Here is a 19,216-nt window from a genome sequence, read left to right on the forward strand (position 1 = left end):
TGCATGTATCCTGGTATAAAAAATTGATGCATGTTTTAAAAAGGAAGAACTATTGTGACTTCTGCATGTAAAACTTATCACATAATATCATACATAACTAATAGAAAATGATTAAACAATCTCTATAGTTCTTTGGTGTTCAAAATTCAATGTTTTTAATGTAAATATGTTATGGAAATAGTAAGAGATTTGCAAGAAAGTGGAGTTCATTTTTTTCTAAGAGATGCTTGACCTCTGCTACTTTATGATCTGTTAGAGAGAGCAAAGGCTCACAAATGCTGGCTTTCTTTCTATTTTACCTGGAAGGCATTATTTTTTCAAAAAATACCAAAATAAAGTCAATATTTTTAGAACCAGGATAATTGCCACTTGAAATGGACTAATCTTTGTTCAAAAGTTGTCTGACACTTTATACCCAATGTCAGCAGGAAAGAAATAATTAAGATGCATGATTTTGGTAATTGATAGGGAACATTTGAATGGGTTACATAAATAATAGACTAATCAAAGTATTGTTTAACAGTTTACAAAAACACATGCCCTGCTGCATGTGCGTTTATTTAAATTAATGTTGCTGTCAGAATTTATGAGAAATTTTGAAAGAGGATTTCATTTTCACCTCATGGTTAATGCTCTCATAAATAATAATTTGTCAATTTATCGGATAAGTTATACTATTATTGTTCAGCATACCTCTTTAAAACATAGGTGTGCATTTACAGTTCTGGACAATTACTCTGTGGATAAAACTGCAGCTTTCAAATCTCATTTCCATGTCTTCCAAGTCCTATTCTTAACTCATTTTCTGTTCTAATGAGAATTAATGATATTAATAATCCAATGCTATGCAGAAGATACCTGGGACTTTTCTTGTATATGCAGTGTCAAGCAGTATTTTTCTAAAGAAGATATTAATGTCATTGATAACTCACCAACATATCTAAAAAAGAAATGTAAAAAAACCCCAAAAACCAGTTCTTCCTCAAAAAGAAAATAATTTTAAAATACATTCACAATTGAGTTCTGTTTATTCATTTAAGCACATGAAAGTTGTACTTGTTAATCATTTGCTAAATGTTGATGTATCTTGAACACTAAAAAAAGCTCAGTCTGATAGTTTGGTGTAAGACTACATCTGCTTACAGGAATTTTCCATTCTCCCCATTCTTTTCTAAAACCACTTTACTTTTGTATGGTTGTGTGAAGGAAGAACACATTTACAATCAGAAAATTTGAAATTAAAGAAAAAGTATTTCTCCTGGATGGCAATTTGAACATGCTTTGCTGTCAGATATTGCAGAACCTGCCTTTATTTGTGCCCCTATCATCTTGCCACAACTGAGTCTGCTATTTACTTCGCAGCAGCCTCATATATATTCTTTGGGTTCCACTGCTACTCATTAAAAGGTGCTGTGGCAGCCTGGCACTGGCAGAGTCCCCACGTGGGAACAGCCACTCTCTTCATCAGTAGTCACTATCATCTCTTAGGTTGTTTCTGGGCTGAGCTTCTCAGGCTCTGTGTAGGGTGGCTTTTTTTCCTCTCTGGACAGGAAAATAGGGCCCCTGCATGTGTTTAACCCCACACTTTTTTTCAGGATACTAATATTTCTGCTTTTAATTGACAGCAGTTTTATGGGAGAGTGTGTCCCAGATGTGGCTGCTTTAAAATGAAAGACCACTAGTGTCGGGCTTAAATGTTTCCCTTCTAATTACCATTTGCCCCTTCGTTTTATTTTGCAAGGTTTTTTTCACTTGAGTATGGGGTTTCCAAATGATTCTGGTAATCCTGTATTTTTTCCCTTGTTTTTACAGGTGACCTGTAACTGTTTCACCATCAGTAATGGAGAGATGCAGGATGTTGGTGTTGGCCTGTATCCCAGGTACTGTGGACACTGTTTCATTCACAGGCAGAATCTATGTCAGTTTTTTCTCCTCTTTTCCAAGGTAGCTGTAAGGACCATCAAAGCAGCAGGTAACGTGTCTAAATGAGAAACTGGGAAATGGAAATAAATTAAAGTAGAATGAAAAAATACAATCTAGTTGAAAACATTCTTAATAGTCCTGATTACAGCCTTAAAACAGTTTAAATAGTATACATCTTTATATTTTATTTTTGTGGAAGTGGTAGTCTTTTCTGAGTAAGAATAAATGCTGACATCAAGAATGTGCAGCTGGGACTAGTTAAGGGAAACCTGTTTGGTGATGCTTTGGAATACAGATATTTTGCAGCTGAGGGCCTTCAGAATAAGTAATTAAAAGGAAAAGATTGATATATTTATAAGCAAATTGCCATAACAAAGAAACCAGCAAGGTGAAAAGTCCTTTAAGAGATAGATGTTAATATATATTCGAATTTCTTATTATTATTGTTTCTTATTTGTATCAGGTAGGAAGTATGTACCAATGAAAGTTTTATCTTCATAGAATCAGTAACCTGTAATCATAAATGTGGAAAATCATTATGTAGTTTGAAAGTTTCTTTTACCATCTAATTTTTTTGTTAAAGCATGGTTGAGTTATGTTTGTCAGTACCTTAGTGGGCCTGTCACTGTTGTTTCTTTTCCTTCTAGTCTCATATGCAAGATTTGACTAAGGACACATAATATCTTGAGGTCTGCCTTGTAGTAAGAATGAGGAAAAGGTGGTTAGGAGGACATGAGAATTAGTGTAATGAAAAGTGCAAAACAGTAATTTGATTTAATAATGGAATGGAACAATACTTGGGGAAAATTACATATAATTTTGGAGCAGTATTATTAGGAAAATGTTTGCTTTTGGTTGAAAAAGAGCCTTTAACTGAGAAGAAAGTATCTGTCTATGTTCAATGTTAATGCACTGCCAAACGATGCAAGAGACTTTTTCCCAGGTCACTTCAGAGAAGTTTGAGTTTTGTTATAGGAAACAAGCTGGGAAAATTGAGAACTTTAAATCTGTGGTTTACAAGTCCTGGGCAAATGTCCTTCCAGATGAATTCATATGCTTCCAGAGGAAATTGTCATCAAACCCACTGGCGTCTCTGTGAGGCGAGATTTAACTACAAGTTCTTTATTAAGCCTTATTAAGAGATTTTATATTGTTTATGGCTTGATAGCTTCAGCATCACAATATATTTTAAAATAGGTAAAGTCCTATGGTCCTGCTGTGCATCACATTGTGAGCAGCTTTCAGACTGTGCCCAGTGATCTCACAAGAAATGTAATGGATACTGTCCCAGTGGATTCTTGAGGAATTAACCACAGCTATTTTATTAGGCAAGAAGAGATACCAAAAGAGTCAGGCCCATGTTGATACCTCCTTTAAGGGTCAAAAAAACTAAATAAACATGGTTTGGTTCAGGGCTCTGACCCTCAGCAACATTCTCTATTTTACCAGCAACAGTTGGGATTTTAAGTTGCTGAATCAGGCAAGGACAAGGACAGAATACAAATACAGCCAGGAACTGGATAAGCCAAAAATTCTTCTTCTAGGCTGATAATGTCAGGATTATTCTTTCAATGGGTTATTGCCATAGGGAAAGAACCATCAACCCCATTTCTGCTGCAGCAGAAATGTTTGCTTAGGAAAGTCAGTTGTTTCTCATCGAAGCAAACTTGTGATTCAACAGTATATAGCAGATGTTGTTAGCAGCCTCCTTCAGAGAGAGGGAAGGGTGTGTTTGTGTAGCATTTGTGTCTCTTGAGGGTGCCAGCAGGAGCTGTGCTGCCCCAGCTGTCACATGCCACAAGAGCAGAGAGGCTGGGCCAAAATATGCATAAAGCAGAGGCAATGGCCATGTTTCTTCTTTCACCTCCATACACCAACTTCTTTGGCTATGGGACACAGTATACTCCATTTTCTCCTGATACGAAACGCAGGTGGATTGTTGGCCCCTTTGGGCTGTGCTTGCAATGACAGTCGGGTAATCGATAAGGTTAGTGCCCTGAAACTGAGCAGAAGCAGCAGAAATAACTCAGTTCCTCCTGCTCTGAACTGTCAGGTTTACCTTGCTCCCCACTTGCCCTGTCCCGTGAATCAGGGCTCTCGGAGAGGCACTGGGAGGCCATTGCCTTCCTCCTGCCCTGAATGCACAAAAGGCAGAAACACTTGAAGAGATCCCAGCATGGCTCTATTACCAATGAATATAAATCTTCTAAGCATTCATTTTCCTCCCCTAACCAAGAGCAGGTGATTTAACAGGGAATTTATTTGTTTCGTGACTTAATCGCTTGATGCTTCAGATGTAATCATGTTAGCTACTTTCAAATGATTAAAGGGAAATGGCAGTGGAGACTCCTCTGTTAAGTTTGTTTTTTTTTTTTCTGTCTTTCTTTCTTTCCCCCTCTACCACCCCTCACAGCATGTCTTTACTGAACCACAGCTGTGACCCAAACTGCGTGATCGTTTTTGAAGGATACCAGCTTTTACTTCACTCTGTCCGAGAGATCCAGATTGGTGAAGAGGTAATTAACTTGTCTTCCCTTCCATCACAGACACCTGCAACAATGACATCTCCCTAAATAAATTCCAGACTGCTGGGCCACCAGCTTAATATTTTGATGATATATTGATGCCACTTTGTAGCACATAGCTATCAGGGGGGAAATGATAAATAGAATCATCTCTTCACACTGCCTGGGCCCCATAATCATTTCTTCTCATAAATCACTAGCAGTCTTGATAAATTCCTGTTCCTCCTTTCCTCCTCTAGGCACTTCATTTTGTTTGTATTTGAGTGTCTTTACCCTGACTGAAACATTTGCAATACTTCTGAGTGGAATGCAGTGTTCCCTAAGTCATTGCAACAATAACATTTGTCAGGTGGCAACCATGCAGTTGTAGTAAAACTTTCATTGACAGTGAAAGCAGCAAAACAAAGTTTGTTTTCTTGTCCATTTCACTAGGGAAGTCTTCAAAATATCCTTTTCAAGAGATTTCTGGTTTGATCTAAAATATTCTCTACTTTATTTTTACAACAGCACTTGTATTAATTGAAAATAAGCATTTGTGTCTAGAAATCAAAATAAATGTGTTTTGCAGCAATGCAATACTGAATTTGCTTAATAAGACCTGAAAAAGAATGTGTGCATATATGTAACTTCAGATGCACCAATGACCTAGACAGTCCTAGCTGTTGGTCATTTCAAAATCATGACCTAATGTAAATATGGTTCACGCCCATTCTCAAAACTCTGGGAACATGAAGTCCATAAATACATTGATTTAGACACAGTGTTTATTTACCTCCCTATGAAGTTTAGTCTTTTTTAATATATTCTTTCTCAAGGATAGTAGGACATCAAAGTAAGTAAATGGTAGAAAATTTTTTTGCGCCATCAAAATAAGTAAGTGGCAGAATATTTTTTTCAGCAAAACATTGTTAAGAATCATCAGACATGTTTTTGCATACTTACCTTTTTTGCCAAGAGAAATCTTTCAGGAGGCAATTTATGTTTGTGGAGCTATCAATTGTAGACCTCTTTAAGTCCAGAATTATTGTTTAAATGTTATTATAGACACCTTCCTTTTATTTTATCCATAAACTATAGCTTTCCTCTTGGCTTCCCAGTTCGCTAAGATGGGTTGCTTATTTAAAATACAGTAGATTTTAATGTCTTACCAGGAAGAAAATGGGCTTAAGGCTTAAGAGACAAAGCTACAAAGTCAGTATTAGGTTAGATCTGTTATGGGAAGAGGAAGGGAAATAAAATTTTTGTGAGGGTATGTACAAATCAGCAGTTCAGTATTATTGTCAGTACCTATTTACTTTTCCATATGCACAACTTCATTTTGTGTTCTGCATGATGGCTTTGGTGCAACTTTCCACGCTGCCTTACTGCTTGCCTGCAGCAGGCTGAGCTCTGATTTAGTAATAATCAGGTATTGAATTTACAAACATATCTATGTGAAACTGAATCATCTGCTGTGAGCTGATTTTTAACTTTTATTACTGATGTCATGATCTGAGCTAATGGGAGAGAAGATGCATGTTAGGGAGGAAATTGATTGGGTGTTTTGTTTAAATTGGATGCTCTGAGGTGGCAAGATGAACATTTTTTCAGGTCATGATGCCACAAGAAAATTATAATCACTAGAAATTTTATCTTATCCTGTTCAAACTTATACTAGATGCAGACAGAATGAGATCCTCTATAAAATAATTATCAGAAAATAAGCACTAAGATTTGTCAGAAATAAGAAGCTAAGTAGCAAGTCAAGCTCAGATCAGTAGAAGAGGACTATGACAGGAAGGACTTCTATCCATACAGGAACATACTTTTGCACATTGGTAGTGTTTTCTGTCAAAGCACACTACAGCAGTTTGCTCATGCTGAGGAGCTGTTGACCACGTATAATTGCAGGGAAAACAGAGACATGGGGAGCTGAGACGACTGTTTGTTGTGGCCATCTCAGCATTCTGAACTTTGCTTCCAGCATCTCACAACTAATTATAACACCTTTTTGCTTTAAAATACAATTACAGAATCACAAAATGCTTAGAGTTGGAAGGGACTGCAGAGATCATCTTGTCCCCTGCTGGGGGCAGAGACAACTTTCACTAGACCAGGTTGCTCAGAGCTCCATCCAACCCAGCCTTGAGCTCTACTAGGGATGGAGCCTCCTCAACTTCTCTGTAATGCTGACAGTTTTTGTAACTTCAGGTGATGTTAACTTGGCAGCATACAAAGATTTCCTTTACTTGCAGTTCTTCACAAAAAATGAAATTTAAGTGTTGCAAAGAAAGGTGAGATATGGGGAAGGATTGTAAAGTAGCAAAAATTATTCATCCAGAGATCACGAGGGCTCCTATACTGATAAGGTAGCCAATCAGCTAGTTTTGTCAAAAAGATAAGCAGCCTGCTCTGAAGAGGTCTTCATCATTTCCCTACCCTTAAGTAACCACTTGAAACAGCATCAAGATGTGTGCTGTAATTTCAACTTGTTAGTTGACTTGTTAGTTGCTGAGTCTACCCAGTGTTTTACAGGCAGACATGAAATGATTTCATCCCCTCTCCAATCAGATGTTGTGTGGCTTCAAATCAATTAGTCTTGCTGGGAGACAGAATGGATAAGCTGAGGTGCAGTTCTGCTCCAAAATGCGTGCTTTGCTTATCACCAGCTTCAGAGTTCAGTTAAAGCAAATCTGTATCTTTCTTCAGAATATCACATAACTGACTGCACCTTACAGAGCAACCTTTTTTTTAAATTAATACTGAAAAAAAAGATATCAGATGATGAGCAAATAAATCTATTTTCATTATAGATTTCAACCAAGTTATATGTTTGTGTTACTGTAATTCTGTGAGAAGTTTTGTGTCTGTGTATGCTTGACACATTACATTTTGTCCTATTAAAGTTTTTAGAAACAGATTTTCAATTGGAAGGCATTTTGATCTTATATGCCAAAACAGAAAAAGTGCAGACATTTAAGCACTTCGATAACTCTGTCTCAGGAATAGATTTCTGTACACAACCCTCCCAGAGATTCAGAGACCCATGATTGCAAAACCAAGACGATTCCTTTTTTTAATCCCTTCATTTCATTTGCATTGAAATACTTGATTTAAATTTCTTTACAGAATTTTCTGTCTAGAAATTCTGTGGCTTGTATTCTGTTACCAAAAAAAAAAAAAAAAAAAAGAAAGAAAACAAAACAAAAAACCCTCCAAATAAATTAAGTCCATTGCATCGTGGCTGTACTGGAAAGTTGTGTCCACCTCAGCTGGCAGATGAGGAACATGAGAAACTAAGCACCATATCCATGATCAAAGAATCTCTGTGTCAGAGCAAGAAACAGGGCTCAGACAGTGCTATATTTCTAAGGAGAAAGTCTTAAGAGTCAATAAGTCTAATGGCTGTTAAATAATTTCTGCATTCATAAATGTTTTTAATATATATTCTCCAGTTTGGGGGGAAGAAATTTACTGCATTCTTTATAAATGATGCAATAAAGAGGCAAGCTTTGGTCAGTTGAAGTAATGTTTTAATTAGTAGCATACATCCCACATGCAAATACCATTAAGGCAACCTTTGATAAATGGGCGTATTTCCTAAATATGTACAAGTTAAATGAGCCTTGCATCTAATGAAGTGATCCAAAAATTAAAGCAAGGGTAGAAGAGAGACTTAAATACAGAAATTTTTTGTTTAAACAATTAAATTATTAGTATAGGCTGAGTCACTGTTATCTTGATCATGTTTCTAAATATTCTAATTATATTTTTTGCCACTCAGTCTGCCAGCTACAAACATTTTTTCACTTATGGATTTCTGCTGGCAGGGCTGGGAATTTGAACTTGGGCAAGAGAGACCCTAAGTTGTTAAAATGCTAAAAGGAGAGATCGGTGTGATGAAACCTCTTCTCCTCTTTCTGTCCAGTCATATGTTTTAATCCAGAGCATTTTATGTGATTTTTCATAGCCACAACTGTTTGGTAATCTCTGAAAAAGAAATGTCTTTTTTCAAGCTTCTTCCTTACCTCCAAGGTTTCTACAACATAAATGAAAAAAGAGGGGGGGAACAAAAGCAAAAAATATAAAGAGAGAAAGGGATGAAGGCTGTAGGCTGGATAGGTGAGGTATATTTGGTGTTGGCCCTGTGTTTGTTTTGCAGTATTATAATTGCAACCTGCCTAATGATGGTTCCAATACTAATGACAGGGTTTAAACAATTGTCTTAAATAATTTGGCAAAGAATAGACTAATCTCACATGAATTATTTTTCCCAGAAGACTCCTATTGTCCTGCGCTGTGTCTGAACTTGATGAAATCCTTTTTACTGCTGGATGCCACATGAACCTAAAGCCTAGCAGGACATGAGTCAAAACCAGAGATGTTTATGCAGAGGACAAGAGACAGGGAACAGCCAGTATGTGGAATGATTTTGACAGAAAACACTTGTGAGTTGCAAGGATACATGAAAATCAGGAGGCTTTTGGTGGGAAAGGGAAATTGGGTTTGGAATGTCTGAAGGATGAGGTTAGGACTGCAACTTGGGTGGAAAATGCTTTGTGGGAAGGAAGGAAGACAGATCTTTCTTACCACACCAAGGATGCAGATTAGGACCAGCTGTGGAAAGAAGAGAGGTAAAAGTTGTTGGGGTCACTGAAGATGTTTGAGAAATCAGAGTAGGGCAGCAAGGACTGCTGGCTTGGGAAAGCAAGTGAACACAGCAGGGAAGTGTAAGATAAGGCTGAAGGACAGATCTGAGACTGCCACAAGGATGAAATTGTCCCATTGTACCAAAAGTGGCTATGTAAGGAGCTAGAATTTATGTCTAGAATACAGGTTTAGATAATCAGGTGTTGAGAATAAAACAGGAAAAAAGAGAAGAGAAGAGGAGAGGAGAGGAGAGGAGAGGAGAGGAGAGGAGAGGAGAGGAGAGGAGAGGAGAGGAGAGGAGAGGAGAGGAGAGGAGAGGAGAGGAGAGGAGAGGAGAGGAGAGGAGAGGAGAGGAGAGGAGAGGAGAGGAGAGGAGAGGAGAGGAGAGGAGAGGAGAGGAGAGGAGAGGGATGGAAAATAGATAAGCAGCACATTTTCCATTCATTCACTGCAGAAAGATCAGAGGGAAGCCTATGGCTCCCATGTAAAATATTAGTACAGACTGTCTGTAAGCCAGTATTGGTGAAACTAATCCTCTCTTGGCTCAGACACGTACAAACTGGGAAAGAACAACATTATATAGAATTCTAAACCTAACAAAGTTCTCACACTTTATAACTCTTGATTAATTGTGGAATTTTAATTTGTCTCTTTCATTAATTATGCTATTTATCTTCAATTATGAGACCATAGTTATTTTAAATGCTTGACTTTGCCATCTCAGTAGACTTCTTTTAACACAGTCCTCCTTCAATATATAATCAAATTATACTTTAATAATAAATGAAAAAAGTGCAGGCATTGTTTCAGTTGCTTGTTAATTGCTCATTCAATTAGAATGCTCACTAATTTGCAAAATGCAGGTTCTGACAATGGATTTCATGGTCGTTACTAAAATTGGTCAGGTTTTCCTATAATTTACTTGAATGGACTCTTATGATTTAACTGAAAACCATGTGAAAATTCTCCCAATTAGTTGGAGTGTCTAGGCTGAGGATGAAATAATGTGACCTGATTTTTTTCAGCTCTGACCTCTCTGGAATGTTTCAAAGTTTGTTGGGCGTATAGTGTAATCACTCAATAGCATGTGTGACTGTATGCTGGTCTGAACCGAGCTGTTTTTTTGTTAAGTTCTTTTCCTTATCATTAGTTTGTGCCTGTGCAGCTCTTTAAACATTTCAAGAACTCTACAAGTGGTTAGTCCTGTAAAATTCTTTCTGGCACGCATCAACGTGAACAAACTACAGCCTTCTCTGTAGTTCATTGGAATTCACTCTCTCCAGTGTAAGAAGTTGAAAATGGCCCAAATGTAGGCACAAATTTTCTTTTATCATTTTAATAAATCTTCCTGTCAATAGTTTCAACAACTTAGTCTGCAATGCTTTTGTGCTTCCTTGATCACAAGGGAAACATCACAGACATACTGAAAATGGGTATGGCATGAGAGGAATTATCCTCAGGCTCAAACATATATTTGCAAGAAAGTAGGGGCTTCCCCAAGAAAAAAAAATTCGATGTTAGTTGGATATTGTATAACAGTAGTGGTAAATACACACTTGAGCTCTGGAGCTAGACAGAAAATGAGATTTCATGCACAAGGAATTCAGATGCATTATGCAGCATTTCTGTGCAATCTGTTCTTACTCTCCTTCCTTCTTTTATTTTTCTTCCAAATTAGGATTAAAAGTTGAAATAGTGATAATTTTGGGTGGAATCAATAATTTCAAACAATATTGATCTTGAAACGAGAGAGTTTGTCTATTGAAATTATTTTTCCCCTTTTTTACTGTCTGTAAAAGTAATCAATTTCCTCTAGAAATAATCTGTTAACATTCTATTTATACTGGGACAATGTTGTATCCAAAATATTGTTGGTCTCTGCTAATAAGTACACAGAATATTAATTTTTTGTAAAATATACCAACTCCTTTTTTTTTTTTTATGTACTGCATACAGCTCACCATCAGCTACGTTGAATCACTGATGCCAACCAGGGAACGCCAAAAGCAACTGGTGCGCCAGTACTGCTTTGAATGTGATTGTCTTCTCTGCCAGAAGCAAGAGAAGGTAGGTTGAGAGAAGAAATTCCTTGCCAGTGAAACAGAATTTTCCAAGACCCATCAGCAGCTTTCCTTCCTTATGGTAATACTTATCTTTTGCTGCTAATTGAATGGCCAGTATAGGGAAGAAATTTGCCTCTGCCCTCCTTGCGGTTTTTGTTGCTATGAAACACAACTCTGAATGAAAGAAAAGCAGGAAATATTGGCATTTTTCTCTTCAAAAGGATAATCATGGAATAAGCTGAAGCCAATTGCCTATAGGAAGGTTGTGTTTATCCTCAAAATAATGTTAATTTTGCCAAACACCTGCATCAGTAATCTTCAAGAACTACCAAGCTTGCTCACAGCTGTTAGAGAGAATGGTGAACATGCTTGAGTGACTTTGCAGTTTTTATGCTCACTTACATCGCAAGTAGCAAGTCAGTTGGTTCGAGTAGATAAACTTTTGTTCAGTGTGATCTCTTACTAGGGTTCAGCCTAGCCTGATTTGATTATATTCTAGTGTGCTTCATATTTATACAGCACTGGCGCAATAAATTTGTCTGAGAGCCTGATGAGAGATTAAATGGGATAGGCAAATAAGGCTGGCTTCATAGCAATTTATGCATGTCTCCTTTGTTATATGTACAGTTGTTCTTGAACATTTTCACAAACGCCTGTTTGGAGTGAGTCACCTGCCATAGCTAAATGTGTTCCTGAAACATTAGAAATAGTAAGAAAAGTATTTATGAAAATGTAATTCCGAGGAGCATAATATGATTCATGAAATAAATCACAGAGGAAAAAAAAAACAACAAAAAAACCCAAAAACACAACCCCCCCAAAAAAACAGAAAAAGAAACCCCCAAAGTTTGACCAGTAACATATGCTTTGATTCATCAGTAGGCAGTTCAAAAAAGAGAACACAGAAATTTTCAGACTTACAACATAATGCTAAATTACTTCCTGTCCTTGTTGGCATTCTGTGCCTGATAAAAGCTGCTGCAAGTCTACTCAGAGGCAGTGAAGTGAAGACCTCTTTTTGTCTTTCTTTTAAAGATGATCACTCAAGTGCCGTGAAATCTTGGATTAGTTTTGGGTAAATGGCATCCTCACAGATGCAATGATGATTAAGAAAAATAAGCAGGCTAAAGAGTCTTCAAGGATCACTTAACAGTTTGTAAAAGGATAGGAAAGTGATGTAAAGCCCATTCAGCATGTGGAATGTTTTAGGAAATAACATCCCCAGGCTGCTATACATTTCATTGTAAGAATCAGCATATAAAATCAAAAAATACTGTAGTGAAGTTATATGTGCATATATTAATGAAAGCAATATTCTGATATATAGGTTAGAATTAATTCATTTTTTTTTTCTTTTTGAAAATATAATTGACATTTGTGTTCATATTCTATAGAAATTTTTTTTGCCCTTTCACAAAGTTTCCCTGGGAATGATATTGTGAAATACTTGGAAAGCCTTCTGTGACTGCATTCTGAAATTCTGTGGTTGTCTGATTGTTACCATGTAGAGAGGGCTGTGAAGGCCTAGAAACTTCGTGGCAGCTTGGTCTGTTAAAATCTATGAAGAAGACATCTTTATGCTCAGATTCAGTTTAGGGTGATTAAATGTTATCTGCAGCAGTCCTTACAGTATTGTGTTTCATTTCTCTGTGACAACTGAATTTTTAAAATTTCTACATGACTAGCTTGGGTTTGTTTCCATTTATCTCAGTCTCTGCTAGTAAGCTGAGTCATGTAACACTGCAGGGTACAGCAAGAGATAATATTTTTGGAAATTCTGGGGTTTTAAACTACAAAAGGTCTAGATTTAGGTGCTTAAAGTTGATAAAATTATTCAATACATCCCTGCTGAAATATCCCTAATACTGAGACAAATTTTCTAGTCGTCTTCAAAAATTCTTTAGAGCAAAATCTTCATCTTATCTTAAATCAAAATCTTAATCTGCAATAGAATAGGCAACTGCTGTAACTTTGTGTCATCAGGAGTGGCAGAGTCAATATTGTGATTCAATATGGTCAGCTAATGGTAAATTCCCATATTACAACATTACATATTGTTTTGCAGAAAAAAAAGGATAGTTTAGTCAACAGCAGTTCATCTCGTGTATCTTTCTTATAGGTAAAAATGCAAATTCCAGAAATGCTGTATCCATTCATGTAAGTTCTTGTGTGTTGGGGACTTTTTGCAGTTGCAGTCATCTCATCAAAGAAGCTAGAACCCTTTTTGAAATCACATTTATAGACACTTCCACAAACTTACAGAGTCTGTGTTACTCCAGTCCTGCTGAGTGTGCTTGCGAGCTGCTAAACACTTACTAAGGACAAGTGAAAGCTCTCATGATGCACACATCAATTTATAGTAAAGTTTTCAGTCAAGTGATTTGCACTGTAGCTTTTATTCAACATCTTTTTGTTTTAAAAGAGATCCTGCAAATCCTATGGGAAATACACGTTACAAGTTAATATGAAGAGCCCATATACCTCATGTTTATTTGTACTTAGTTACACACATCCTTATTTATTCATATTTTTAAAAATACTTGGCAAGATAATTATCAATGAAATTTATGTTTCCTGCTGTATTTTTAAAGGCTTGTTCATTTAGTGTTAAATGACTGAGTGTAAAAGGAAGATCGTATCGAGTTTCTGTTTTTAAGTCAGTTACTGACTGCAAGTGACATTGGGAAATTTGTTTTATTCGTGAGCAACCTTTGTGTTTTCTAAGATCCAATCCTTGTTTTTCATAAATGGTAGGAAGCTACAATTTCAATTGGAGCTCAACAGGTTTTTGACTAGAAAACAGATCAGACTGTCTGTATTGGGGATCATTTTTGTGGATGTTCTGTGAAGCTCTGGTTTTTTCAGTCTCTACAAAGGCAGTGAGAAGATAATTTATAGGTAATTTATGCTTCTGCTTAGTATTCTGATGCCCAAAGGATAATAACGTTAGTGTATTTTCTAAGGTCTTTTAGTTCTTTGTGATGGATTTATTTAATGGAGAATAATTCCTTGGAGCAGAATGGCTTGGGGTTTATTTGTGTGCTTTGTGCCTCCTTCATACCGAAAGCAAAGACAAGCAGCTCATTTCATACTATCTTCAGTACAAAATCCATGAAAATTGGAATGGATAAAAGAGGTTAAAGGAATGCCTTCAAGTAAATTGCCCACTCTTTAGACATATAAAGTTTGGTGAAATAAATTATGCTGCTCCATGAAATATATATAAACACAAAATCAAGACTGACATGATTACATTTCTGTGCTAGCTGACAAGGATAACCAGAGTGCAGTTACAACACTTCCTAGATATACACAGTTCCCTTGCACAGTTGTCAGGATTTGAGACTCTAGCATGGCAAAGGCTGCATTTTCAAGTACCATGAAACGGGCTGCAGCCCAACCACAGGGATCCTTGCTGAAGCCAAAGTTACTGAAGTTCAGCATTAGCTGATACACACTGGCACTCAGTGTGAGCAGACATAGCCCCAGACCCAGGGAAGAGTTTCATGGCTGAGCAGTCACAATGACACTACATGCAAAATGAGAGGAAATGCTCCTCACTGGTCACTGCTGGTGAAAGGACTTCAAAGTGAATCTTTGCTATACAGTAGTAGTTCTTTATCTTCCTCTCCAACTGTGAGCACAGCCATGGAATAATCTAGGCACATAGCTACTATCAAGGATGAGAAAACATAGAAGCAAACAGTGGCAATAGCTGAGCTGGGCATCTTAAATAATTTTTGGTGCCTGAGCCTCAATGTGAGCTGAATTTTAATTCTAAGGATGTACTGTAATGCTGGCTAGTGTCTTTTAGCAGCTGGTCAAGCAGCCTGGCAAGTACAAATACACTATTGTGAGCTGGTTGAGATAAGATTGAGGTGAAACTTTTGGTGGTTCAGCTCCCAACAAATAAAATGGCACTAATTACAAATCTAGACAAGACTTTTGTCCAAAGTTAGAAAAAACAAATCAGGAACTAAAAGAAGGGGGGAAAAAACCATGTCTTCCTAAAAGTCACTGAGCATACTTGACTGTCAATATTTAAAGTTATAGCTACTGTATTGTCTTCAGTTCAATGTATCTTTGACAGCTTTGCACATTATTCTTTTAAGATCAATCTCCACTGTAATTCAGGAATGTGTGCCAAGCTGAACTCTTGGCAACATCTTGCTATTCCAGCACATAAAAGTGCCTTACATTAATTATAATTAAAGATGGGTTTACATTGATGACAAACATTTTAAATGAAGAGCAGTTTTTTCCACAGTCATGAGCCAGAGAACTGTTCATGTTGTACATCTTAAGCCAAAAATTTCAGGGACATTTGTGCTTATAGAATGGCTTTGTTATGAGTTGTCTTTCTCATTTGGAGCCGAGATTTAATATTTTAGTCTAGCTTGGTATTTGGAAAGCTTTTATTTATTACAAGGTCAAAAGCAATGGACTTGACTCTGAATCATTTTTATATTTGACCAGTATTTGAGAGTTGCCAAAGTTAATAATAACATACTGCCAGTAAGTATGTTATTCCTTTAATCTTCTTCTTTTTTCTTTCTTTGCAAAAAGTACTTACTTATATTGCAGCCTGAATTTTGGTAGAGAACATCACAAGTCCAGCTTCCAACTCAAGGGCCCTCAAAATCAAGCCATCTGAACAGCAGCCAAGCTATCAACCTCTACATAAAAACACCACCTGCAATTCTTTACCTGTTATTACATACATCCACCAGCTCTGTTATAACCGCACATCCCCAAGAAATAAGTTCCTGAACCTGAAGTCTTGACATTATTTTTCTAGCAGAGGGAACAGCACAACTGTAATTTAGAACTTCATCAAATATAAGTAAATTGATCAAATTAGTTGCTACAGCATATGTCTGTGGTTGATTTACCTCACCAGGTTTCCTGAAAGACACTTGAATATAGCCAAAAATACATTATACATTTTCACCTTTGATCTTCATGTTTGCTCTCAGCAATACGTTTGAAGAATATGTGCTTAAATTACAGAGGCATTGTTACATGAAGAGTATTATTACTGACTGTTGTTTTTAATTAGGATGTAAAGGCTTCATGCAAGATCACTGTTCTGGAGTTAGTATAAAAATGTCACCCCTCCCTCAGGGATCATATATTTAGGATACAGGAAACACAAAATTATATGCTAAGAAGTGCCTTTTAAAATTGCTGTATTGTCAAATTCCATAAGTTTGTGTCCCAGTTTTCCTAATATTTATTTATTTTTAGGCATTTACATTCTCACTGTTTCCCAAGTACAATATGAAAGATGAGGCCTCCAAATTAATTCAAAAGATGAAGCCTGGAAAGGAAGGATTAAATAAGATCGTTGAAAACAAATCTCTTTATACAGCTAACTGAATGTAAAACCCTTAGATCAAAGCTTCTGTTTCTCTTGTCATGATTCTAAAAAATTTGCTAAGTACCAACGTACACCAAATGCGTTAAAAAAAAATCAGGACTGTGTTCCAACAGAATCCTGGTTTAATTAGTTTCCTATCAGAATACAGAGTTTGCAACAGTTAATTGTAGAAATTGTCCATTCCTCATCTTATTTACCATTCTGCCACTAGAATTGCTTTTGAGGAAAACTGCGGGCTGACTTCAAGCCAGAGGTCAGTCATGTTTCACCCACCTACTCTTCCAGCCCAACATCAGTATAGCCAATGCCTGCAAAAGGCAGTGGCAGTAGCTGGAGCCCACTGGGACACAATGCTGTTTCTCTCCATAGGTGGCTGGCTATTTCTTCCCTCTGGCAAGGCATTTGGTTGTGACATAAACCCTGGATTCATTCCTGAAATCCAGCAGACTAACACTCTTCTGTTCCTTTCAGAGGATCTTACCCTCTTGGGATAGATCTCCAAACAGCCAAGGACAGAGGGCTTTTATTTTTCTAGTGCCAAAAATGACAGTAAAAAGCAAGGCAGCCGCTTCTAATTTCTGGGATCTCTTGTTCATTAACAAAGGCATCATGTCTTCAGCTTCTTAGCATGACTTCTGAGGCTCCTTCCTTCTTTCAACACTGTAATTTTTTTCCACTAAACCACAGTTCCAAAGACAGTGATGAATGCACTGTGATCATTTTTCCATGACAACTTGCCTATCCCAGTTGCTTTGGGACTGCCTCAGTGTCCTCTGGTCACCACTTGGCAGCATCCAGCTGGAGCCCACTTGGGTTGTCAAGGTCATGGAAAAGATCTGGCTGTTCTTATAAATAAACATGAGTCGAAAGATGTATGTAAAGTCTTTGCCTTTTCAGGAGATCCTTAATAGGGCAACCTGTACCAGTTTGGTCCATCGAGTTCATATTTAAAGCAAACTCAGAAGTTGGGAGTGTGGCACCCTCCTGGGAGTCTGGATTTCTGCTCCACTGATGGGAGCAGAATCCCATTCCTTTCAGACCCAGCTATCTAATAGGAAACTTAAATCTTCTGGCACACGTTTTAAGGAGAAGCACTTCTTTTGCCAAGGGAAGAGAGGGCATTCTCATCACTAATTTAGGCTGTTGCAGCTACATATAAAAGCCTGGATCCTTCAGGATCCATCCTTTCTGGATGTCCAGCGTCAAACTAGCTATTACTGGAAGGAACTCTTTTTTCAGATGTTGTCATTCCTACAGCAGTCACTACTTGGTCTCTGCTGAATGACAAGCAGAAATAACAAAAGACTCACTCTGGATTAGCAATCTAAAATAAACATAGCATTTCCAGAGAGAAACAGCAGTAGTTTGAATATAAGGCTAGATCAGAAAAATCACTTTGCAAACACCTTTTCCTGCAATGATTTTGGAGAGACTTTTTTTTTTTCCTAAATAGGTATAGAAGCTAGTCATTGCATTGAATTCTCTTTCACTTTCACTCTTTCACATAAGGTCTTTTATGTTTCAGCCTGTCAAGGTGGTTTCTAACAACCGTATTACCTTAGGGAATAATCTTGATTTTGAATGCCTTTTCTTGATCTCTTTATCAGCCACATTTTTCTATTTTGCAGCATGTTTGCTCTTTTAAAATCCCATTAATTAGGTAAATTGATTGAAATATGATAGGTTTAAATTCAGATCCTGTAAGTCATTAAAAAAACTAAAAGGATATTGCAACTTTCAACTGCAGATTTCTGGACTGACTTTCAGTTTTCTGGATATGAAAATCTCTCTGGTTGAAGGTCATCCACTTTGGATGAAATAATATCTACATCAGAGCCAGAATTACATTTTTTCCTAGGTGTTAGAGCAGACCCTATGGGGTAAGGAAAACCCAAAACTCTCTTATTGCTTCAGGCAGTGGTGAGATTCAGGTGAGTCCAGGAAGGGCATTGCATTTTCTTCTAGATGCCTGTTCCAAATCAAGTTGAAATAGGATTTTGGATCTTTTTCTTCCCAAGTGTATATTTTAATGAGTAAAGAAAAAGTGGAGGAAAGCGAGTGGAAATACCTTTTTTCTCGTTGGTCCTCTGGATGTAAGCTAAATTCTTTCTTAACTCAATTGCTTTGAGTAAAGAAATTTATCATTTAGCTTTAAAGACCCAAACCAGGACAGCAAAATAATATGGGTTGACCATAAAGTCAGCCTTTGCAGGCATACTGTATATTTTGATCCCTCCATTTCATTGTTTTGTCTCCTCTTAGAATCTTGGCTTTTGGGAGAAATACTCTTTTTACTCTGTGCAGTCTAAAAATCTGCAAAACTGTATAGCTGAGATTCTGATACTGCCAGTTTTATAAATAATAGCCACAGTAAAGTCAACAAACAATCTGAAATTACACTAACATGGAGGAAGTAAAGAAGGTGAAAAAGTATTCTACTGTTTATCTGCAAATTTTTGAATTACTTAAAATAGGATATAGTTTTATTAGCTCGTGGAAATTTTTTGCAATATGCCATCTTCAAGTAAATTCAGCTAAAGTCTTTGTCACGTTTAACTCATTCCTTGTTGAAGACATTGTCTTGAAGACATCACCCAATACTACTCCATAGGAACCTTTTTCATTCTGAATAAATATTTTCAGCTGTGGTTCTTATGATTCTCCTTCATATGAGTGCACTCTGTGTCTTTCTCTTC

The 19,216-nt window shown here is 37.0% G+C and overlaps 1 protein-coding gene across 1 annotated transcript in view; it reads left to right on the forward strand.

The window, feature by feature from the left end:
- SMYD3 (SET and MYND domain containing 3) overlaps positions 1-19,216 on the forward strand; it is a 388,177-nt gene that overhangs the window by 310,484 nt on the left and 58,477 nt on the right. Inside the window, 3 exon segments of the mRNA XM_062489198.1 lie at positions 1,813-1,880; positions 4,337-4,439; positions 11,034-11,144. Of these exon segments, the coding sequence (XP_062345182.1) occupies positions 1,813-1,880; positions 4,337-4,439; positions 11,034-11,144 (282 nt within the window).

This window comes from Cinclus cinclus, chromosome 3 (genome assembly GCF_963662255.1).
Source record: "Cinclus cinclus chromosome 3, bCinCin1.1, whole genome shotgun sequence".
NCBI classification, from domain to species: Eukaryota; Metazoa; Chordata; class Aves; order Passeriformes; family Cinclidae; genus Cinclus; species Cinclus cinclus.